This window comes from Vipera ursinii (assembly GCF_947247035.1).
Source record: "Vipera ursinii genome assembly, chromosome: 3".
Classification (NCBI taxonomy): Eukaryota; Metazoa; Chordata; class Lepidosauria; order Squamata; family Viperidae; genus Vipera; species Vipera ursinii.
This window is the reverse complement of record NC_139516.1, coordinates 36,405,711-36,430,476: the sequence shown is the minus strand read 5'-3', so window position 1 is coordinate 36,430,476 and position 24,766 is coordinate 36,405,711. Positions and strand designations below refer to the sequence as shown.

At 37.7% G+C, this 24,766-nt stretch overlaps 1 protein-coding gene across 1 annotated transcript in view; it reads left to right on the top strand.

Annotated features, from left to right (window-relative positions):
- The window catches only part of SYCP1 (synaptonemal complex protein 1), a gene marked incomplete at its 3' end in the record, with an annotated part of 71,380 nt that extends 51,267 nt beyond the window's left edge, over positions 1-20,113 (top strand). Inside the window, exons 25-31 of the mRNA XM_083360198.1 lie at positions 10,195-10,287; positions 10,635-10,709; positions 11,809-11,835; positions 12,322-12,468; positions 14,988-15,128; positions 19,803-19,889; positions 19,970-20,113. Coding sequence (XP_083216324.1) covers positions 10,195-10,287; positions 10,635-10,709; positions 11,809-11,835; positions 12,322-12,468; positions 14,988-15,128; positions 19,803-19,889; positions 19,970-20,113 — 714 coding nt within the window. The remainder of the gene's footprint in view (positions 1-10,194; positions 10,288-10,634; positions 10,710-11,808; positions 11,836-12,321; positions 12,469-14,987; positions 15,129-19,802; positions 19,890-19,969) is intronic.
- Between the last annotated feature and the right edge of the window lie 4,653 nt (positions 20,114-24,766).

The following is a 24,766-nucleotide window of genomic DNA, read 5'->3' as shown; positions in this document are numbered from 1 at the left end:
ATTGGTAGGAAACATGTACAGAGATTATTTCACTTTCTAATAAATAAGTGATTTGTCCCATGGCCATCATAACAGTTATTTTATAAGAACAGAAATAATTTATCCACCACCTGATTTTAGAATTTCCAATGTGTCCAAAATGTTTTGACCCTTAAAATAAGTTTTGTTCAATAAAAGGTACATGTGGATAGATGACACTGTGCAAAAATCAGAAATTTTAAGTGCTCTTTTGCTTCATGTAGTGTAAAAATAAATAGTGATATTGCCAGACAAATTATTCTTTAGATATCCACTAATATTGAATACAGATATTAATTATAGAACTAATCTCTTCTCTCCATATTTAATATAAAATGCTCAAATATTACAAAGAATTGAATTATAACCACTGAGGTCCCTTCTAATTCTGTAGTTGTATGATTCCAGATTTTTATCAAGAGCACAAGGTAATTAACTGATCCTGTTTTCTGTTGATCTGGTAAATAAATTGTTGGTTGCTGCTTAGTGTCTGTTTAATCGGTCTTTTGTTTTCTTAAATAAGATCATTTGTAACTTCAGTATCTATCTTTCAATCAAGAAACTGGAAGGCATTTTTCTTCTACATTTCATTTGCCTTTTTTTAAATAAGTTTTTTATTGATTTTCCAATATTACAATAGTATCTAAAAAGCAATGTGGTGTCTGGGTTACAATAGTTCCATTTCGTACAAATACATATTATTACAAATCTTCAATTTATTATAACCAGAATTTCCTCTCTTTTTTCCTTTGATACATATTATTTCTTATCTAAATAAACATACTTCTTATTTTTATCCATCAGTTATTAAGTAGTTTTCTTACATTTATCAATACTTTAATATATTTTATATTTTAACATTCCATTTTAAGACATCAAACACCTTATATATTTTTCCAGCTTTAATTTTGCATTAATATTAAAATTAAACATTTGAAAGTTCTCAATTTTATATTTCTTTTTCTTTTTCTTTTTTTTTATATATTTTATTTTTATTGGTTTTTTTAACAGAACATAAATCATTCAGTAATTAGTAAACAGTATGTTGTCTGAGTAACATTTGTAAAACAATCTTTAACAATTGATTTCTATAATCTATATTCCATATGTTAATTTCAGCTGATTTCCCCTTTCCCCAAAGTATCCTTCTTTGCAAACATTAGATTAAAACAATTCTCATTATTTTGATAAATAACAATTAAGTATATAGTTTTTCCTATTAATCATTTTAGTTGCCTTATCATAAATCCTGTTACTGTACTTATTTCAGTTTATTTTTTCCCCAATTTCTAAATATTCTTACTAGTGAAAGTTTTCTCTACAATCAATTACATTTACATTGGTGGATTTAATTCTATTTTTTCCATATAAGCCCTCTCATACTTTTATATTTCTTAAGCAATAGATAAAAGAGTAGAAAGAGAAACGAAGAGAGACGAAAAAGAGGAGAAAAAGAAGAAAGAAAAAAAAGCAATGAAATACAAAAAATAACATACTACTTAAAATATGTATCCCTCTAACTTAATATATATTTATTCCCTCAATTTCTTATTCTTTTTAATCATAGCTGAGAATATATTTAATCTATTTAAACTTTAAGCATTCCATTCAATAGATCTAATCACCTAATCCTTTAACTCTAATTCAAAACACATTTTTTATTATTATGCTTTTCTTATCAGTCACATTTAAATACCTAAAACGTTTGCTTTGTTTAAATCATTTCAGCTTTCTTTTTTTTTTTTACAGAAAGGAAAAAAAACATTGTATTAGTTAAAAAATTCATCCCTCTAAAAGTTGTAGTTTTTCCATTTCTTTAGCCATATTCAAACAAATGTTTCTTTTTTAAGTATTCTCTCTGATAAGTCCCATCATCTATTTTCTTGGTTTCCATTTTAATCTTTTTTCTCTGGCCAGTGCCTTTTTTAATCAATGTATTTTGCTGCATCATTCGTTTCTCTGTAAAGTATTTTTTCTCATCTTTTTTCTTATCTTCAAAGTTGCTTGGGCGCATTAAAATATCTCCCACTTGAATTAAATCATGATTTTTTATTTTATACGGTTCCATCTTTAAGTCACTATCCTCAGAATTATGTTCAGTCATCTCTGCTGTATTTTCCTGAGAAATTTCTTGGAGTGAGATTAAATTGGAGATAAGTTGATTCATACTCTCAAAGTTGTTTTGTAGTTTAAAATCATTGTCCTTTGAAATGGTTGCCGCTTGTCATATATTTCCTCTTATGAAGTATTCATTGTCTCAGGTTTGTTAGTCTCACTTTATTTACACAGCTGTACTTATTAAGAACTTTGAAGGTCAGAGACAAAAATCCTCACCCACCAGTAGATGTCAGCATTTGTTCATTTTTCAGGTCTTTTTAGTCTTTTTTCTCTCTCTAAAGCAGGCATGTCCAAAGTCCGGCCCGCGGGCCATTTGCGGCCCGCGGAGCGGTTTAATACGGCCCTCAACAGCCCTCCCTGCTGTATGTAAATGCGGCCCTCCCACGGCCCTCCCTTCTGATTGAGGGCCGCCCCTTCAGGAGCTGCTCCCGCCTCCCCCGCCAAGGGGCCGCCTCAGGAAGCGCAGGCCAGCCCAGCTGCCGCCCCCACCCCGCTAGCCAGGCTCCGGGGCTCCATGTGGCTTCCTCCGCCTCCTCCTCCTCCTCCGCCAGGCCTGCTCGGGGCCCAGGGCGGCTCCAGTGCGCAGGGGAAGCGCGCGGAGAGCGGATCGCACCCTCATCCCGGCCGGAGCGCAGCCCAGAGGAGCCGCTGAGCCGGGCATGCCCTGAGCGGCCGGGGGTCTCTGGTCGGGCCATGCGGTGCTGTGGGCGAGGCGGGGGTGGCCGGCGGGGGTCTCGGCCTGCCCGCCCGTCCCACTGAGCACCTTCCCTGTACACCGCGGCTGCCCATGGCGGCGGCTCCGGCTCCGGCGGCGCTGGGGCTCCCGGGCGCAGGGGCTCCGGCGGTGCTGGGCTGGCCGCTCTGGTACCACAAGGACCTGAGCCGGGCGGCGGCCGAGGAGCTGCTGGTGTGGGCCGGGCGGGCCGGCAGCTTCCTGGTGCACGACAGTGAGAGCGTGGCCGGCGCCTTCGCCCTCTGCGTGCTGTGAGTCCAGGGACCCGCGGGCGCCACCTTGGGGACGGGCCGCGGGAGGGAGGGAAGGGAGGGGAGGGGGCCAGGGCGCGCCTGCAGAAGACTCCCCCCCGAGGCTGGGCATTCTGTGGCGGCGGCCCCGGAGCCTGGAGCGGGGTCTGTCCAAGCCTCCGATTTCTTTTTCTTTCTTTCTTTCTTTCTTTCTTTCTTTCTTTCTTTCTTTCTTTCTTTCTTTCTTTCTTTCTTTCTTTCTTTCTTTCTTTCTTTCTTTCTTTCTCTCTCTCTCTCTCTCTCTATCTTTTCTCTTTCTTCCTCTCTCCTGCCTCCATTCTCTCTTCTTCCTTCCTTCCTTCCTTCTCTCTTTCTCCTTCCCTCCCTCCCCCCATTCATCCTTTCCCCTCCCTGTCTCCTTCCCTCCCTTTCTCCCCCCCTCCCCTTCTCAGCCCTGCTTGGCGCTGGAGTCCCGGGGGTGACCTTCCGCCATGGAATCCGAGACGACTTTTTTGGCTGCAGAAATGTCAGCCTCCCGGGACGGGCTGGGCGACCCCCCGGTGGGGCGAGGTGACTCCCCTCCCCTTTCTAGTGGCTTTCCCGACTCCGGCCGTGCCCATCTGCCGCTCCTCCGGTGGGTTGAAGGGCCGGCTGCCTGGCCGAACCGCCGCGCTCCTTCCCCTCGCCCCGGGCTTTGCGCGGCGTCTGTGCCGGTGCAGCGAGGCTGACGGTGCGCGCCTGGCCTGGCTGAGCGCGTGGCGGTTCGGCCAGGCAGGAAAAGGTGCAGGAAGCGGCCGCCGCCTGGTAACGGCGCCCGGGCTCACAACGTGGAGGCGGCGAGCAAGCGCACGCTCAGGGCGAGGCGGCCGCGGTCCAGTGAGGGAAGAGCGCCGAGGGAGTGGCTGGCCGGGCTGCGCTGTTGCCGAGCAAAGCTCAGCCGGGGCGCCCGCTCTGCTCTGCCTGGCGCCAGCTCAGAGACTCTGCCCGCCAGGCCCTTCTCCCGCTCAGCCAGGCCAGGCACGCACCGTCAGCCTCGCTACACCGCCTCCATGTTGTGAGCCCGGGCGCCATTACCACACCTTTTCCTGCCTGGCCGAACCGCCGCGCTCCTCCCCCCCCGCCCCGGGCTTGGTGCAGCGTCTGTGCCGGTGCAGCGAGGGCGCGCCTTCTTTGCCGCCGGAGCTGCCCCGGCTTCGAAGCCCTCTGGCTCCCCTGGGCGAAGGCGACGTCCAGGGAAGGGCCGGTGTGTGTGTGTGTGCACGTGCGTGCATTCTGTGTTTCACAGCCATTTTATGGGCTGGGATGTGGTGAGCTGGACAGGGGTAGGTAGGGCCCTGGCCTAGCAGAATTTGTGAAGTGGTGGAAGTGTGTGAGCTGTTACCAGAGAGTCTGACCTTGTCAAAGCAAATAACATTTGCCAACATTTGCCTGGCTCGTAACACTATAGCACGGAGAATTGAATTGAATCAGTTTCACCCTTCACATTAGTGCAGGTAAGGTTTTTTTTAAAATTTATTTAAAATACATTGTGAAAACTCAGCTGTCAGTTGATCTTATGTTATAAAATGAAAAGTATGCCATTTGCAATTAACTTGGCATAAAATAATTCATTTACATTTAATTGTAATTGTTCAAAGAATGTTCGGAAAAATGTTCGGCCCTCCAGCATGTTCACTTCATCCAATCTGGCCCTCTTTGAAAAAAGTTTGGACACCCCTGCTCTAAAGGGTAAGTTTCACCGCTTCCAATAGCTAAAAGGAGGGAATAGAAACCCCTTCCTCTTTTCCCCCCCCGGAGCTCTCTTATTTTTGGGACTTTCTTCTTCGGGAAAATAGGTAGGATAGAGAAAATCAATATTCTTACCCAGATTCAAACATACTGTTTAAAATCAGCTTAATATAGAGCTTATGACTTCCGTTGTTTTCAGCTATGGCTAGACAAAGGAATTAGCCTTTTCTTCTGTTGGTTTCTGGAAGGCTTCTCCTGGACCGTTCAGGGAGACCGCCGACTCTCCTAAGTCTCTGGGATTTTCTTCCTTCATTCCACCTCTCCGGGGTGGGCTCTGGCTCCTTTAGGGTCCCCAAACAGAAAATAATTCAGCCGAAGGGTTTGGCATTCCAAATCTTCCGACTGCTTCGCTGTAAACAGGAACAGGAAGTCTCAATTTTGTATTTCTAGGTGACCTCCCTTCCCTTTACACACTTTCTAATACCTGGCGATATAGATACACTTCTTATCTATTTCATTTCCATATCAACAAGTTGATAAAACAATATACGTAATATTCTTATAATTTCATTATAATTCCCACATATTAAAAATTAGCGAAAAGTTTCTCCCATTTCAACATTTAATACATCCTTTCATCTTTCATATCACTACATCCATGTATATTGATTACATTTATATCGCTCTTAACACATATATATATATATATATAAATCAATTTCATTTAAACAGCTCAGTATTTCAATTGAACAGTTAATATTCATACATCTGAATTTGTTTTTATTTTTTTGTTTTTTAATTAGCTAGTATTTTAATCTACTCATCAAAACAATCTCTCCTAATCCAAGTACAATCCTGTCTAATCTCGTATTCCATTTCAGGCCTCTTAGATATGTACATTCTTTTTCAATCTTATTCTTGCTTTTTTCCTTTGCCATATGTTTTTTTGCTTCTTTGCTTCAGGGTCATCAAAGAATTCTTGTATTGTTATATTGTATTGAAGTGGTCCTTCAATCTTCCTTTTTGAAGGGTTGAGGGGTCTGATGAAAACACCAAATCCTCTCATTATTTTCATCTCTTGATATAGTTATTCTGGACTATATAATTTTTCTTTCATTCGTTTCTCATTTTTATGTTCAAGTGTCTGTGTTTGTTGAGTAGTTAATTCTTCCATCAATGTATTTAATTGTTCATTTTGTTCTGTTGTGTTGTGTCCCAATAAATTATTAGTTTTAGTCAAAATTTGAGTTTGCTTCTCCAAGACGCTTTCTGGTTTCCCCCCCCAAAAGCTCTTATTTCATCGCCGGCTGTAGACAGAAACTAATAAGTTTGGTAGGATATTTTCAACATAGCATAGATTTGTTTTTGCATTTCTTCCACGGTGGAGTCTCATGTCTGGTGCTGAAGGCTAGTCTTATCTTGTTTTTCTAAGGAGCCAGCCAAATCTCTTCTCTCTCTCTTTTTTTTAAAAGAGTATCAAATTTCAATTTCAAGTTTGGCCACTGAGTGCCCTCCAAGTGCTTAGAGAGTTTCTTTTCTGTTTCTTTTAGGGGGGTATCTGTAAATCTCTTTCAATTATTTCTTCTATTGTGGAAGAACAAAGCCAAATTTTCAAATACGAGTAGGAGCTAAGAAATAGATAGTCAAAAGCTTTTAGTCCGCAAGTTATAAAGTTCTAATTGAGATCAATTCATTTTTTCAACTTTTTTTTTAAAAACGCCCCTGGAGGCTAGATTGCTGCTCTCTTGAAGGGAGCGTTGAAACTCCCCCCTCCTTCTCCACAGGGGGCAAATTACTTAGCAACTTATTTAGGTGAAAGGAAGAAGATTGGGATATCAGAAAGGAATCTTACCAGTCTCTTCCACGCTGCTTTAATGTTGCCTGGTGATAAGTGTGATTTCGGCTGTTTGCAGCCTAGTAACCGGCCATATTGCTATGGCCGGTCTTTTGTCCACCGGTTCGAAGGGAATGCAGGCACTAACGGGGGGGGGTTGCGGTTCCCCCGTGTTTCTGCAAAAGCCCCTTCTTGCTGGTCATCCCTCCAGGGTGACTCTTTGGCCCTTTTAGGGGCCCCCAGCGATGCGAAACTGGACGTGGAAGACGAGACCCATCCTCCAGATGTCCATGTCTGGTGCGTAGGCAAACCGGAAGTCTCATTTGCCTTTTTTCACTGAACTGGAGTGATTTATTCTCTCTGAAATGCAGGCAACCCACTTCTCTACCTTACTTTCTAGAAAAATAGCATTGCAAATGACTCAGGATATTACAGGTAGTTCTCAGTCACATAGTGATCTTTTGAAGTTATAATGAACCTCCCCACAATTCCTTATTACAGTTTTGAAGTTTTGGTAGCCACTCCCTCCCATTTTGGGTACTTGGCAACCAGTCTACATTTATATTTTTAGCAGCGTTTCATAGTTATGTGACTGCAATTCATGACTTTTTTCCACCAGAAACCCATGTTTACTTCTGATTTACTTAGGTACAGTGAGCTTGCTTAACAATCATAATGCTCACTGAAGGACTGCGGCACTAAAAAGGTTGTAAACTAGGCATGATCACATGATGACCCATTTAAAGACCAGCACAACTTAATCATAATTCAGGGCTCAGTTCTGGTCATAAGTTGAAGACTACCTCTCCCTACACCTGGCTTTGCAATTTGAGTCTCGAGAGTGAGTTTTGACTTTTCTCTCAGAAGTTAAGCAAAACAGTAACTAGTAAGAGGCTTATAAATTTAAGATCTTCACTTTTCATTTCTATTACATTTGAATTTTTGAATTTTATTGAATTTATGTACTGCCCTTTCCCAAAGGACTCAGGGCGGTTTACAGGGTATATAAAACATCAATACAAAATTTAAGAGCAATTTTAAATGATTAAACTAAGTCCCTGAAAAAATATAAAACTCCAGTTAAAACCTCCAATTAAAACTCAGCCTGGGCCGGAAAGCTCGAAGAGCTAGGTCTTCAGGTCTCGGCGAAATGATCGAAGGTCGGGGGCAGTCCTAAGCTCCACGGGCAGCTGGTTCCAAAGGGCAGGCACCCCCACAGAGAAGGCCCTCCCCTTGGGTGTCATCCGTCGGCATTCTTTGACCGGCGGCACCCTGAGAAGGCCCTCCCTGTGGGAGCGCACAGGATGAAGGGAGCTTGATGCCGGCAGCAGGTGTTCCCTCAAATATCCCGGACCCAAGCCATTTAGGGCTTTATAGGTCATCACCAGCACCTTGAATCTCACCCGGAGGGCAACCGGGAGCCAATGCAGCTCGCGGAGTAGAGGTGTTACATGGGAGTAACGGGAAACCCCCATCACAACTCGCGTGGCTGCATTTTGCACCAGCTGAAGCCTCCGAGTGGTCCTCAAGGGCAGCCCCATGTAGAGAGCGTTGCAGTAGTCTAAGCGGGAGGTCACGAGCGCATGAGTGACTGTGCGTAGGGCATCTCGGTCCAGATAGGGTCGCAACTGGCGCACCAGGCGAACCTGGGCAAAAGCCCCCCTGGTCACGGCTCCTATATGGTCATCAAAACTAAGCCGTGAATCCAGGAAGACACCCAAGTTGCGAGCCCTATTTTCTGCCAGGGAGTTTAGAAGGAGGGCAAATCTTTTTCTCTTTCACTTACTTTTAATTCCCTGTTCTGAGTCTGTAATTCTGTTAGAAAAAGCCATTTATATCAGCTTCTGGAAAGAAGAAATTTAATCTAAGCAAGGAACAGTGAGTAGTTACTATAAAGCAAACTGTTATTGCAGAAAAATGAGGGAAAGATATTTGAATAGTAAACATTAGCAGTAATGAATAATTGTACCTTAAAAGGATTAAGCATTTTTCTTACTTCAATCATTCCTCTGACCATAGGAAGAGAACCTTAGAATGTTTTCTGAGCCATCATCTTGAAAAGGAACATATAATTCTGGGACTCCTTGTATTATTTTACATTTTCCCCAATTTAAATATGCCCTCCTATTTGGAAAATTGAAGCATTGTTTTAGTGTGTCACAATCTCTCCCATATCATATTCCATCAAACTGCTCTTCCTATGCACATATTTTTTTTGAAAGTGTCCCTATTAAACATATGGGTCTTATTTCCAAATTTTGAGATTCTATGTTTACAGGGCAGTTAAATGTCAAGTAATATAGCCAGTAGAACTATATGGCTTGTTTTTATCAGATAGGGAGAGGTGTCTTTCTTTTTCTCTCTACACAGACATCAGTATAAACATACATGCATTCACACACCCACGTGCACCCCCTCTTGCTAAGACGTTAGTGTAGCTGCTCTGTCATTTCATCTGCCAAAGTGAGTCAAAAGTGCTCTTTATTTTTGCTTATGTACAGATACCTAATAGTTGGTCTTCCACATGTTTGATATTCCCATGTCCCGGCATAAAAAATGAGATGAAATATATAGTTTCAGTAAGGTGGCCTCTGCCAGGCACAACAGTTTTAGCTGTGAAGGCATACAGAAATGTGATGGTGCATTTGCACTGAGGTTACTGCAGCAGAATATTCACCTCTGAAGGCTCCTTTTCCTTGCAACTTAGAATGTCCACACAGAAAGTATTCTGCTGGCATAAGAACACCTTTGCCTAATTTAAACATGCATCAGGCTGGTGGTTTCCATTATGAAAACATGTCTTCAACAAATGTTAAAGTGTGTCACCTTCACACCACAACAACTAAACTGTAAATGAGCTTAAAGAGGAAACAAAGAGGAAATTTGTTCTTTGTGGTGAGTAAGTTGAGTTACTAAAGAGTCTGTATAACTGATGCCAAACTTTTAATCAAACTGATTTATATTTGAATAGTCAAAATTCTATGACTTACAAAACTTACAGAAAGAGATCCTTTGTTTCCAATATGTTTTGATCAGTGATTAATAAAAGTGGCCTTATGAAAAGAGCACTGTTCAGGATGAATAGAGCAGAAGAATGGCCTTGTCATTCCCTTTGCTCCACAGAAGGGTTTTACATACATGTGCAGCACATTAATAGACATTACTTTTCTTGAAAAGGGACATCTGCTTGAGGCAGATTGATTTCAGTTAAGCACTTCTCACTGAAAAACAAAAGTGGTATAATCTCCATAGTAAAAGTTGCTGGTCAAGATAAATTGTTTTTTACTCATGATGTAATATACTTAATTATATATATTTATAATTGAAATAATATACAGCTATTTCCCACTCCCTTAATAATTATATCCAAATGCTCTATTATTTTTAGTTCAGTTCTTAATGATATTGCACATTAGGGACATATCACCATGGAGAAAATTTATGAGGTCTCTAAGGGTTGATGATGATTTGATGGCACATAATCAGTATGGAATGTAATCCATTTTTAACTACTAAATATCTGTTCTGTACAGCACCAATATGATAAAACGGTGGATGAGAAAGATACAGAATTAGAGTTTCATAAGACAAAACTGCAAGAACTGTCATCAGAAATAGAGTCTTTGGTAAGAATATCTTGTAAGTTATTTTCAGACTGATGTAGGTGCTTCAATTTTCCATTTTTTTCTGAAGTATTTGCATGGCCATACTGGTTACTACGTGGATGAAAGAACTCTCAAAAATTTCAGAGCAAAACTGCAAGTTTTAAAATTTCCTGGCAAAAGGCAACAATAAATCACGTGTTTTTGCTGTGAAAATTACAATTAAATTAAAGTTTCAGTTAAACGTTGTTTTCTTAATAGTTCTTTTTTCTGACATATTTACTCTCTACTGCTTTAAAAGAAAGTGATGAGTATTTCATAGGATCTGTCCCAACTTTATTTCTCACATCTCACATAATTGTTATTCACAGAAAAATGAACTTTCTTGTAAGAAAAGTGAAGTTTTTTCTCTTCAGGAGCAGCTTAAAAGAGAAATTAGTGAGAAGGTATGTCTTCTGAACTTACAATAAAGATACACTGCTGTTCAAATAATGAATTCTTAATGTTCTTCCATATGACTAGACACTAAAATATAAATCCTAATTTATTGTATTAGAATGAAAGATTTCATCCAGCAGTAATATGTATAAAATATCCATTTAATAAACCTGTATCCAATTTTTAATTACAAATTAATTAATAAACTCATCACATAACTGAAGGAAAATGTTAAGAAGTAAATACATTTTATTACTTTTAATAAAAAATAAAACATGTTTGAGGGGTCTTCGGTGCTCTCTGAGCTTGGTGGTTTTCTTGCAGATGTTTCATTACTGAAACTAGGTGATATCATCAGTACATTGATGATGTTATCTAGTTTTGGTAATGAAACATCTGCAAGAAAACAACCAAGTTCAGAGACCACCAAGGACCCCCATTATTTCAATCCAGAGCTCCTTTATTGATAAAACATGTTGTTTTAACAGTACTTTTTAACATGGTTACTAAACCAAACATTATTAAATATATTATGAAGCATACTGTATTCAGCACTGCATGTTTTATGGAATACCTTTACAACATTTTAGATAAATGTAGCATCTTCAGTGAATTAATATCATTGAAATTATAGTAAAAGTGGAATTTGTATAGTGGTTTGCCCTATTTGTCAATCATGAAGCAACTTTTATGATTTTTAAAATATATTTTAAATATGAAGAATAAAAAACAAATTAAAGGCTAAGACCTAAAGTGTTAGCAAATTTGGAAAAATCTGAAGTGGACAGCATTCACCAACCTTTTTAAATAAATTATACAATATAATCAATAACTTGGAACAATGATTGAATCAAGGCAAGCCAATTCTGTGCTGGCTTAGTTTTACTAATTTTACACAATTAGGTATGCTGATGGTTACCGGTGTATCCATTCAACTGAATTAGAAAGTTAATGAGGCTTATTTATCAATTTTCATTTGCTAAATTTTCAGCTGAGAGTAGATGTTAAAGTCCCTTCTGAAGTTAAATGACTTCTTAATCAAAACACGTTGCATTTTATGTAAAAAAATCCTTTTACTTGATTTATTTTTCTTTTATTTACCTTCAGGAAAACCTAGCCAGTGAAGCAAACCAGGTAAGGAGAGCATGCAGATCATGGCTTTAGAATTCTTTCCAACTCTTTCATAATAGTATTGTTCAAGATCATGTGGCCAGGAGGGAGGAGGGGGGCTTAGAGCATTTACGATTTTTTTTTTATTTCGCTGCTACCTGGTTTGGCTCATTTTATTAAACTTAATATAACTTTGCTGACTTATTTCCTCCAAATCAAATTTAGTCTTGATCTGTTCAGCTTTCAAAGTATGATCATGCTTGATCATTCAGTTTTCAGACACAGGCCTATTGATAGACAGGTAAAGTCCAGAGTTCCTTAAGGTAATTTCTTTCCCACATTCTGTTTTGCTGGAAAACAGTAAAAAACATAAATTGAGTGATTAACTTTTTTGTCACAATTTTTTATACTCTAAAGTAATTTTATCTTACAAGTTAGATTAATTCAAGTTAGTTGAATTTATGGTTTCTTTTTATTATTTTGTACTGTTCTTACTATATTTAATTTTAGAAACTACAGGCATCACTTGTAGAAATTCCTAAAGCTACTAATTCAGACCCTCAGTCAGTTAACTCCCAAAAGAACATATATCAACATTTTATACCTGTTAATGAGAACTTAGAATATACAGAGAAGTCTTCATGGACACCTGCCAAGGTTTGTTTCTTAACAAATTCATTTATTTCCTTTTCATTTATTTTAGATTTACAAAGACAGATAGAGTGAAGCTGGTTTTCAAATATTAACCATTTAATATTTAGAGAAAATGTTTTTAAAATATATTTTTTATTTTTATTAATTCAAGCCTTTTTGGTACATTAGAATCATTAAGGCACCAGACTAGAAATCAGGAGATTATGAATCCTACTTCTGCTTTAGGCACAAAGTTAACTGAGTAACTTTGGAACTGTAACTCTTGCCTTAGAAAAGAGACAGTGGCAAATCATTTCAAAAAATATTTCTAAGAAAACACAAAGGGACAAAAGAAAAGCAACAAGAAAACAAAGAAAGAAAAATGGGGGTGGAATAAAATACTTACATATGAATATATACATGTAAATATAACCTCTAACTTATAAATATTATCATTTTTTAAAGAAAAGTAGTGGTATTGCGGTTGCATAAACATTACACTGAAGTGATGTTTCAAGTGTGAATTCAAGAAAATGAGATTTAATACAGTGATGAAGAAAAACAAAAATTTAAAAATAAAAAAAACATAACTGTTTTCAAGAAAAGGCATTTAAGCAACCCCTCTCCCTTTTGTTATTTTCTCTTTTTCATGAGTATTAATGGGTACATATTATTTTTAAACATCTGCAATTATTACTTATTTATTTAGATTCTTTTAATTATGTTTAGTTTTCTTTTTTTCCAAAAAATTCCATCTTATTTTGCCTTATGTTGTATATTGTAAATAAGGACGCCATTCCTGCTTAAATGTGGTTAGACGTCTTTTATGAATATATACAGTCAATCTTTCCATTGTCACATTTTCTTTGATTTTGGACTTTCAAATCTTGTATTGTCAGCAAGGTTTGTTTTCTTTTGCAATATTGTGTGTGCCAGATTCTTGTCGCTGTTGGCATATATCTTAATAAGCTGTGATACGTTTTCATTTTGCTTTCTAGGATCAATATTTGTAGTTTTCACTAAAAAATATTTTAAGTATTTTCTAAAGGCAATTTGGTATGTTTTTTTCCAAAACTTTTGAGTCTTTTTGCATGAATGCTATATATGGCAAAAAGTTACATTTCTAATATTTATTGTGTGATCTATCTATTTTGGTAATTATTGCAAGAATTATATACCATTTACAGAACATTTTATACCAATTTTCTCTCATGTTGTGGTTTGGTGCAAATTTTACTACTTTTTTCCATAGTTCCACTGTCATTTCTTTAAAAATTTACATTCATTTTATCATGCAATTTTTAATTTGTTTTGTCTTCATATGTTTTGTATCATATTGGCATATGTAATCATCTCTTTCTTATCTTAATTATCCTTGAGATAAAAATGTTTGAACATGATGATGATGCTAGTGGTAAAATTGTTGGACTTTCAAGGGATTTCAATTTTTTAAACAATTTTATTAAATTTCATAAAAAGAGATAAAATACAAAATTACAACCAAATAGTAAAGATAGGAATGGAATAGCAAGGACAGGTTTAAAAAGTAAAATTAAAAAACAAACACCAAAAAAACAAAAAAGGATTACTTCCAACTATCTTCAATACGGATACAGTTATACAATTAAATACACTCTTGTTTTAGTTTAACCAAAGAAAACAGATTCAAAACTGAAAATATAAAGGTATACATACTAAACAATCACTTAATAATTGCAATAGTGTATAATATAATCTCTTAATCTGAATTAAATATATAGCCCATACATATATCATATTATGAATTCCAAAAGTAACTATATTGTTAGATTGCTAATTAAATACTATCTGTGTTTAATTAGTATAATTAAAGTTTTAATTATACTAGTTAAATAGTATAATTTAATGCTAATTAAATTAGAAATTAAAAACTAAATACTAAATAAACACACACATACATACATGCATGCATGCATAAATTGTATAGTGTAATGTAATATAACCCTAAGAACTCCTCAAAAGGTTTACAGCAGGGGTGTCAAACTGCCGGCCTGTGGGCCCGTTGCCTCATACAGAGGCTGCGCCCACCCCAGCAACTGCAATGCAGAAAAAGTCACGATACATTGTGACACGTCATGTGATGCAGCAAGTTTGACATCTGTGGTTTACAGGAATACTACATATTTGAATTTGTTTCACCGGGGGGGACAGTCTTACTGGGATTATTGTTGTTGTTGTTGTTAGTTGTGAAGTTGTGTCCAACCCATCGCGACCCCATGAATAACGTTCCTCTAGGCCTTCCTGTCCTGGGATTATTATTACTTTGATTCATTAGGATGTTTCATATCCTCCCTAGAGTTCAAGTCCTCTGTATATGCACAAACGAAAATGTTAATTTGCTATTACCTTGTGGAATCGTTTCAGATGCCTTCCCTCATAAACTGTAAGAACTTGTATCAAGTGAGACATTTAACATTATGTTGCTTAAAACGTTTTAAGAACCTCTTATGGTTTAGCTGTTTAAAAGCTATCATAACTTGTTTCTAATATTTTATTTTTCATAGACATATACTGTAAAGACACCACCAAAATCTAAACTGCTAAGAGAAAGCACCAATTTAGTTTCAGAAGGAAGAAAAAAGAAAAGAAAAGTTATTTTGGAATTGGATTCTCGGTCAGACAGCTCTGACAATACTGACCTCCTGGTATTAATTTAAAAATTAGTCCTGCTTTTTATTGAAATGGCTGGAAACATGTACAAAAAATAGAATTATTTTATTAATTTAAATAATATTTAGTAAGTTAAATAGCTTCAACTGTTTCAGTTATTCATGATTTTGAAATTATTTTTAGAGCAAGAGCAGGGCATTTCATCAGGGCTTGATTAAAAAATTATGAAAAGGAAGTTATAAATGAAGTGAAAATATTTTTAAATTGTAAGGTTAAAGATGTAGATGATATGACTGGAAAAATGTAAATATATAAAATGGTTGTCTGAGCAAGAGAATCTTTTATTGACTCTCAATATTGCCAACATAATAAGGAAGTCTAAGAGATACAAGCAACTTGTTTCAGAGATTCTTTGCTTCTGGTTCGTTAAATTTTTCCCATTGATGGATTCACTTTATTGTAATTTTTTTTGCAAGCCCTATTGCCCTTTTTGAGAAGGGGGTGTTGCATTATCAATAGAATAGGGAAATATGATGAAGAACACAAAGAAATGTAAGATCAAAGCAAGGAAATAACGTAGAAAGAGCTTGGACTTGCAGAATAATGCCAAAGATGAACAACAACTTAAACTAGAAGACTTGCTATAGTGCAACAAGATAAGTGAGTTCAGTTTAAATTTTTATGCCTCTTAATAATCTGCAGTATTATTCAGGGAAGGTGAAGAACTTGTATCTCTTGATACAATAAGAAAATGGGGAAGATGTGAATATGTGAGAGTTGAGGTTTCTTGTACTGGTGTTGATATTGATTTGATGTACCATGTGAATAAGCAATACAGTACACAACCTCTCAAGGAAAGTGGGCTGGCAATATAGAGATGACAAAGATTGGAAAAACAATTCATTTTGAAACTGCTATTACCATGACCTGGGGAGAAACTTTCCCCATCCAAACAAAAAATATGGTGCAAATTACTGCAAGTGGGATGAATGGGAGCAGATAAAATTCTTTTCACCCAACTTCTTTGATGACAGATTAACCAAAGTGACCTAATGAACAATTAGTGGTTCTTATCTATTCTGGATCTAAAACAAATATAACATTTAAATGCTCTTTCTTCTTGCAGGAAAGATGGATATTAGGGGTGTGGGAGATGGCAAGGGGAAAAAGGTTTAAATTATTCCAGTACATGTTTTAAACTATATTGATATTCATCCTCTGCTAAAGGGACAGTATTCTATTTGAGGCAGAGGGAAACAATGGCAATTGGAAAAGAGCATCAAATATATTTGTTTCCAAAGAAGATAAGCTGGTATGAAGAATCAGATTCAAGGTCAGATCTAACTAAGCATGAATCCCTGGAACAAATAAGGGAGGGACAGCTAGAATGGAGATGAGAAGAAAGGGAAAAAATATTTCCAATCCAAACTTTATCAACCTGTTCTTACCTGAACCAAAATAAATCTTTTATTTATTGGAAATAGTAAAGGGCTCATTAACAACAGCTGCCGTTTCCAATTAATCATGTAAAACTTTAATCCCAATAAATTATAAAAAGTAGCACATTAACTACTTAACTAAAGGTCAGTGAGAAAATAGATCAGAAGACAAAATCAGGTTAATAAGGGAATTAAAAGGATTTAGCTCTTAATTGGTAGCTATAGATGGAAAGTAAGCAACTATAATAAAAATTTTCCCAAAGGAAAAAAGTGAGTCAGTAGACACAAACAGGTGATACTGAGTTCATTCTTAAAGATCTAACTAATGTGTATCAAAGAAATATTGAAGGCTATAATAGAAAATCTGAGGGGAAAAGTGCTGCTTAAGTAGAAGAGAAATAAATACCATATTATACATAGATCATGTAGCCATTTATTTTAGAACACATACTGAATGAAAAAGAACTCTTAAAGTCCTGGTTCTGTAAAAAGAAATTGGATATTAATCACAAACTATTAAAATTACATTTTTGCCAGAAAACCTACACACATATCTCGTGAATAGATGGGCATCTAAGTATCTGGCAATGGCATTTTTTTCTGGTAGTAAGAAAGCACATGTAATATATTCTTTCAAACATGCAGAGAGAACTGCAACTGTCAATCTTCAATTCTGAGATATGCACATAGTAATTATATTCCAGCTGCCTTTAAGACATTTCACGAATATTTTAGGTCGCTGATTGATAATTTTTTAAGCTTGGAGATTCAGATGTGAAGATATGTTCCTAAAACAGTTTTATGTCTTGATGCAGACATGATGAAAACACAGGCAAGAATTTTAATTATTTTAAGTTCAGACTAGAATTAAAGTCATCCTATTTTCCTGTGTAGCTAGCCCATTTCATCCTTGATCGTGGTTTACAATTTACATGGAATATAACATTAATTTTGAAATTAACACTCTTAGGCTTTCTCCTGTTAACCTTTTTCTGATATGGAAAGGTTTGTACAATGGTGTAATAATGTTTATGAACACTAGGCAGCCATGTGTTCTACCTAGTATGCCTAATTTCCCCTGAAAATTTGAAAATTTTAATAATACCAGCAGTATATTCCAGCAGTTAGAAGCTTCAAAGTATAGAAAGCTTTTCCATTTCTGTGTTTAAGATATTTTCCTTCCACAGTTGCAGAGAAGAAATATAGGAAAATTCTATATGTGAAATAGTGATGCCTTTGTAAAATAAACAAATTGGGACCATTGAGCATGCCCTTTTTCAACTGCCTGCTATATAGAAATCTGTCTATTAATTTGATCTTTCTGATATTGTCAAGATTAGCAGAGCACGAATGCTATTATAATGAATTATAATGCCCCAACAACATGTAAAGTTGTTTCCTTTTATGTTGCAGTTTACAAACTTTCCAGAAAATGATTAGGAATAAAAATTGTGTAAGCTATAAAATAATGTTCCATATTTTATAAATTAAAGCTAACTTGATACTAAATATCTGATTAGTTTTAGACATAGAGTACAGTATAGCCATCATTACTGTCTATGTAGTTCAGTGTTCTTTTTTCTATAGGTCGCTAACAAAATACTTGTAGCCTTGGAATCCCTCCAGCAGGTCTTGATGGAGAGAGAGACTAACAAAAACTCAAAATTTGGAACTACTTTTTCTAGATTTGTAAAATAAATGGTTATCCCACAAATATATGTATTATTATTATTACACTTATTTGCCTTCTATCTTGCCATGTGGCTATTCTAGATGGCTCACAATCATAAAAAACAAAAAAGTTTAAACAAAGCAAAAGTAAAAGAGAACAATAAAATATCCAAGGAAAAAGAAAATACACCAATAATATTAGTAAAAAAATATGTGCAAGTGAGGAGCAGAAAACAGGGAAGGGGAGGTGGCATCTGCTATCAATGTAGCAGCCATCAGTTGAACTCCCCTTTGGGTCCATAGGCCAACTTGCAGAGCCAGGTCTTTAGGCTCTTATGGAATGATAGGAGATTGGGGGCAGGTCTTACCCTGGTGAGTAGGATGTTCCAAAGGGTGGATGCTGTGGCAGAGGAGGCTCTTCTGGTAGATAGTAGTGTTCTTTGACTGACGGAATCCACATTAGACCTCTGCTGGCCTGGGTAGGTCAGGCTAGACTTAGTAGGACAATAAAGTTCACATGTATCCTCCCCATACAAGTTTTTTATTTATATTTTTATATCTATATTTAAAAGTTTTATATTTGGTTATCTAGAAAGTATTCAGATAAATTGTCAAACTGTAATTTATTAGGATTACATGAAGCAGGTGTCTTCTATTAATGTCCATTCAAACCCAGAACCTCAGGAACGGCTTTGCCATAGGGAGCAAATATGCCTCCTAAAATGCTATACATTTTTCTGTTTCTGTTTCATTGTATTCTTCACTTGGAAATTATTTTTCCAATATCTAAGGATGTCATTCACAATCATTGAATTAAGTGAAATGAAATCTGTGTTTATGTAATAAAAGGATGGTCAACTGGGCATATTTTTTATTCTTCAGTGCTGTAGGATTCCAGTTAATGAATTGGTATTTGATACTATAACTATGATACTACCAAAATTCCCAATTAATTTATCTGGAGTTCCTTCCAGACTTTCTGTAAGCATTCAGTGTTTTCCTCCAGAATACACCTACATTGTATTTGTTCTTGATTTTAATGGTATTTGTTTACTTTTCTCATTTATAATAGTCTGCTGAGACTTTATTAACTGATTCCACTAGAAATATTGTTTAGAGAACTACATTATGCTGTTACGTTTATCAACTGTCTGAATTATACTGTATATTCGAGGAATATTGGAATATGATTAGGTTATTTTTTTATTAGAGATTTGGGGGACTTATTCATTCTAATATATATTTCATGTCCACATTTTTATTTACTATACACAGAAGCCTTACATTACATGTGAAAGCAAAAAAAGAGTTCTTTTTCCCCCACCATTGACTAATAGATTCTTGTCCTATAATGCTAAGGAAGCAGTGTAGGCAATGAAGATTACTATGGAGGAGATGGCAAAGATTATATCTTCTTTCCTACTATGAGTTTAGATCACCTTCTTTGTGAACTGAGAAAGAGAAAGAATAGTACATTTTAATGGCTAATAAAACACCCTAAATGAGATATAATTTAGTTTTTGTAGGATCTAGTGAAACATGAAAGAAGAGATTCAGTAGATGGAAATATTTACTTTTAACAATTATTTTTCCCCCAAGAGTATTGTAACAGAACAAGAAATGTTTAAAAAGCTGAATAAAGATTATTCAGAATCTTCTCATCTATGTGTCAGGACACCAAAGCAGGTATTAGTAATTCCCTGGAAGCCAAATTTGACCTCAGAATAACTACTTACCAAATACTAAGTCAAGCATTTTATCTATAGATTCAAGCTCCATCTATTCTGAAAACTCCAGGATCTTCGATGAAACTTGCCACTGTAAGAAAGATGCGAGAGGCAGGATGGACTGCAATTTCCAAAATCGACAGAAGAAAAAAAATGAAAGAAGCTGGAAAGCTCTTTACTTAAACCAAATATTTTTTTCTTTTTAGAAGAATTAATTGTTCAGTTAGCTAATATATTTAAATTCAGTGTTATTTTTCTATTAATATTGTGTGGGCACATAGATTGACATGCCCTTTGAAGCTGTTTTGCAAAGTGTATCCCAATATCTAATCCCAATACCAGGGCTAGCATGTTGAAAAGGCTAGCATGCTGTGTCTGTATTGTTTTGCAATATATTTCTAATGATATTTATAGTGAAGCCCATCTCATTCACACATGTCTACTTTCTACATTTTGTTTCAATAACTAGTTTTTACAGTAATTTATCCCAATTGTTTTGAAAATATTTTATATGTTGAACAAAAGTTTATCTTATAAAGCAACCTATTTCTTGTAGATACAGTTGTATAAGAGGTATACACATCCCTCCCTTAAGGATTTGATATGTGAGTAACTAAGAACAATTATTAGTAAGCAGAATAGCCTATACTTTTTCAGTAGAAAAGTGAAGCAAGATTTCTTCCCTTAACCCTTTGTTAGTCTTCCCATGTTTTCTATAAGTTGAAGTTAATGTAACAAATAAGAATGTTGCCATTATTATTATTGGAAAATATAGTTTAAAAAATTGTAAATGTTTACGTTATTTACTTAAGTACAGTACTACCAATGAAACAAGCTCAGGTTTTTCGAAGTGGGAAGCAAAATATTATAAACTCATTGGAAATACATTGTGGTAATAAAATTATTTTATTTTCTCATACTGAGTTAAGTCATATTCCTAACTGGCACAAGGATTTAGCCACATCCCAAAACACAATCCTTTATAGCTTTTCTAATGATCCTGAATGCTTTCATAAATTGGGATTAATATCCAAGTGGGTTTTTTTTCCAGGAAAAAAAATGTCCAGGTTATTTTAAAGTATAAATAATAATTTTGAAGCTCATCTTCATGCCACCTCATGCTAAGATTAAATTAAATTTTTGATGCATTTTCATTGTCAACACATAATTTGGGGAGTTGTCTCATCATTTTGGAGAAGGAAAAGCATTCTGATACTACAAATATGTCTTCTGCAGCAGCATAAAAGTTCACTGTAAAAGATTTAAGCAAATTATACCATTGGGAAAATAGTATAGATACAAATAAGCAAGAATTACAGTCTTTATTCAGTAAAGTATTTTAAATCCAGAATATCCAAAGTGAATAATCAATATTCATACTAGATTACAAGGAGTCAAGTGTGGTCAAAACAACAAAAATGTTACTGTAAAAACAAACTTTTATTTGAATCCAACTGTTGCCCATGTTTTCTGCTTCTCCCAGTATAACACCTAAATTCATCCTGGGATTTTCCAGAGGTCAGGTAGCCAGTACTCCATATGTTTTAAAATGAAAATATAAATGTGTCTTGTACATGAGATTAGTATCAAATGTTACAGGAGCATCTTAATGAGCAAAGATGAAGAATCTTAGGAAAGGAATATACATTTGAACTGTTTGATCAGGGTTAAAACAAATACTACAGTCTGGACGTTTTGCTGAAACTGGACAGAAATAGTAATCATGTTTGGATTTGTGGATGGATAAAGTTCAAGATACAGGAAGAAGTGATTTTTATAATGTAATATCAAGTTGCTTATACTTGTGTGGAAGTAATTTTTTCTGCACTTAATCTCTATTCTGCCTCTTTAATTTCAGTTTGTTTTATTTTTTACTATTAAAATCTTTAATAGTATTTTTTAAAAAGAAAATCAATACATTAAAATACTAGTAATATAATCATTCTTTAACCAAAAAGAATATTTGATTTAAAATACATTTAATTAGTTCAATGAAGGCATTGTAATGTGTATAAACAATTATGATGTCTTCCTTTTCTCTATTAAGAATACAAAGACAACCTTAGAATTCTGTGTCTTATAAAAATGTCAAATAGGTGCATTGAAGTAATAGGTCAGTGCTACTTAATTTAAAATAAGGAACACGGTTGAATCCTGAGTGCCGCGTAACAGAGTGAGCGCCTGTTACTTGTCCCAGCTTCTGCCAACCTAGCAGTTCGAAAGCATGTAAAAATGCAAGTAGAAAAATAGGGACCACTACGGTGGGAAGGTAACAGCATTCCATGCACCTTTGGCGTCTAGTCATGCTGGCCACATGACCACGGAGACGTCCTCAGACAAGCGCTGGCTCTTTGGCACTGGAACAAAAAAGACAAGATTGTTAGCACGGCATATGGGCTCCATGGTTCTCTGCGGAGCTCCGGGAGATGAAGCGTCAGAGACGGGGTCTAGAGAGCGGTTGGAGGTCCAGCCAATCCGAATCTGACCGATTGCAGTTAAGAACCTTTATAAGGTCTTATCTTGCGATGATGAGGACAGCGAAGTCTAATTACTTCACTGCCCTCATCGCGTCCGCAGATAATCGCCCGGCCGCCCTGTTTAGGGTGACTCGCTCCCTCCTTAACCAGGAGGTGAGGGAAGATCCCTTACAGGGACGAGCCGAGGAGTTTAGTCATCTGGCGGACAAAATCGCTCAGATCCGGGCCGGTCTGGACTCTGGGTAGAGTCTGACGTGGAGGAATCGGACGGTCTTGAGCATGTTATCTGGACAGTTCGATCCTGTTTCCCTGATGATGTGGACAGGATCATGGGGAGGCTGAGCACCACCACCTGTTTGTTGGATCCGTGCCCCTCCTGGCTGGTTTATGCGGCCTGGGAGGAGACACGAGGCTGGTTCCATGCAGTAATAACTGCTTCTTTGAAGGACGGTGTCTTCCCCGCCGCCTTGAAGGAGGCGGTGGTGAGACCCCTCCTCAAAAAGCCTGCCCTGGACCCGGCTGTTTTAAATAATTATCGTCCAGTCTCCAACCTTCGCTTTTTGGCGAAGGTTGTTGAGAGTGTGGTGGCACATCAGCTTCCTCTGTTCCTGGAGGAAACTGATTATCTGGACCTGTACCAATTGGGTTTCAGGCCCGGACACAGCACGGAGACGGCATTGGTCGCGCTGGTGAATGATCTCTGGCAGGCTCGGGACAGGGGTTGTTCCTCTGTCCTAGTCCTATTAGATCTCTCAGCGGCTTTTGATACCATTGACCATGGTATCCTACTGTGGTGTCTCAGGGGGTTGGGAGTGGGAGGCACCATTTTACGGTGGTTCTCCTATCTCCTGGGCCGTTCGCAGTCTGTGTTGACGGGAGGGCAGAGATCCACCCCGAGGCCTCTTGTTTGTGGAGTTCCTCAGGGGTTGGTTCTCTCGCCCCTCCTGTTCAACATCTACATGAAGCCGCTGGGTGAGATCATTCGTGGTTTCGGGGTGGGGTATCATCAGTACGGTGATGATACCCAACTTTTTCTTTCCACCCCGAACCAACCCAGCGATGCCCTCGCCGTGATGTCCCATTGCCTGGAGGCGGTCCAGGTCTGGATGGGGAGAAACAGGCTTCGTCTCAATCCTGCCAAGACTGAGTGGCTGTGCATATCGGCATCTCAGGTTAACCAGACCATTCCATCTTTGATGATGGGGGGTGAGGTGTTACCCCCCCGTTGATAGGGCTCGCAACTTTGGCGTCCTTGACTCCCGGCTCAATTTTGAAGACCATATAGGAGCCGTGACCAGGGGGGCTTTTGCCCAGGTTCGCCTGGTGCGCCAGTTGCGACCCTACCTGGACCGAGATGCCCTACGCACAGTCACTCATGTGCTCATGACCTCCCGTTTAGACTACTGCAACGCTCTACATGGGGCTGCCCTTGAGGACCACTCGGAGGCTTCAGCTGGTGCAGAATGCAGCCGCGCAAGTTGTGATGGGGGTTTCCCGATACTCCCATGTAACACCTCTACTCCGCGAGCTGCATTGGCTTCCGGTTGCCCTCCGGGTTAGATTCAAGGTGCTGGTAATGACCTATAAAGCCCTAAATGGCGAGGGTCCGCGATATCTGAGGGAACACCTGCTGCCAGCGTCAAGTTCCCTTCGTCCAGTGCGCTCCCACAGGGAGGGTGTTCTCAGGGTGCCGCCAGTAAAAGATTGCCAGCGGGTAACACTCAGGGGGAGGGCCTTCTCAGTGGGTGCGCCTGCCCTCTGGAACCAGCTGCCCGTGGAGCTGAGGACTGCCCCTGACCTCCGTTCATTCTGCCGGGACCTTAAGACCTGGCTCTTCGAGCTCTCTGGCCCAGGCGGAGAATTTAAATTTAAATTTTAATTGGGGGCTTTTACTTTTTCAGGGACTGTTGTAATTTTTTAAATCGTTTTTAATTTTTGTATTTCTTGTTTTAATTACCCTGTAAACCGCCCTGAGTCCTTCGGGAAAGGGCGGTATACAAATCTAATTAAATAAATAAAATAAATAAATATAACTCAAAAGATTTAACTTTAATGTTTCTCACTAAACATTCTTACATTTCCATAGATAACAGTTTCCTAAAACATTTATTTATTTGCTTTATATAGCCTCAAATACATGAGTGTGGGTAGCTAAATAGCAGGAAATTCACAAGAATAGCAAATAGCAAACACTTTTGTAGCTTGCCATAATTTTGTGAGTATCATCAGTTCCTGTAGTCTTACAATTTGATGCTGACCAGAGTGCTGATCTAACTTCCTCTTTTATTATTAGAGCTTGTAAGTAGGGAATATCTTCTCAGGTACTTTGGAGGTTGACACCTCTATAATATTTCAGTGT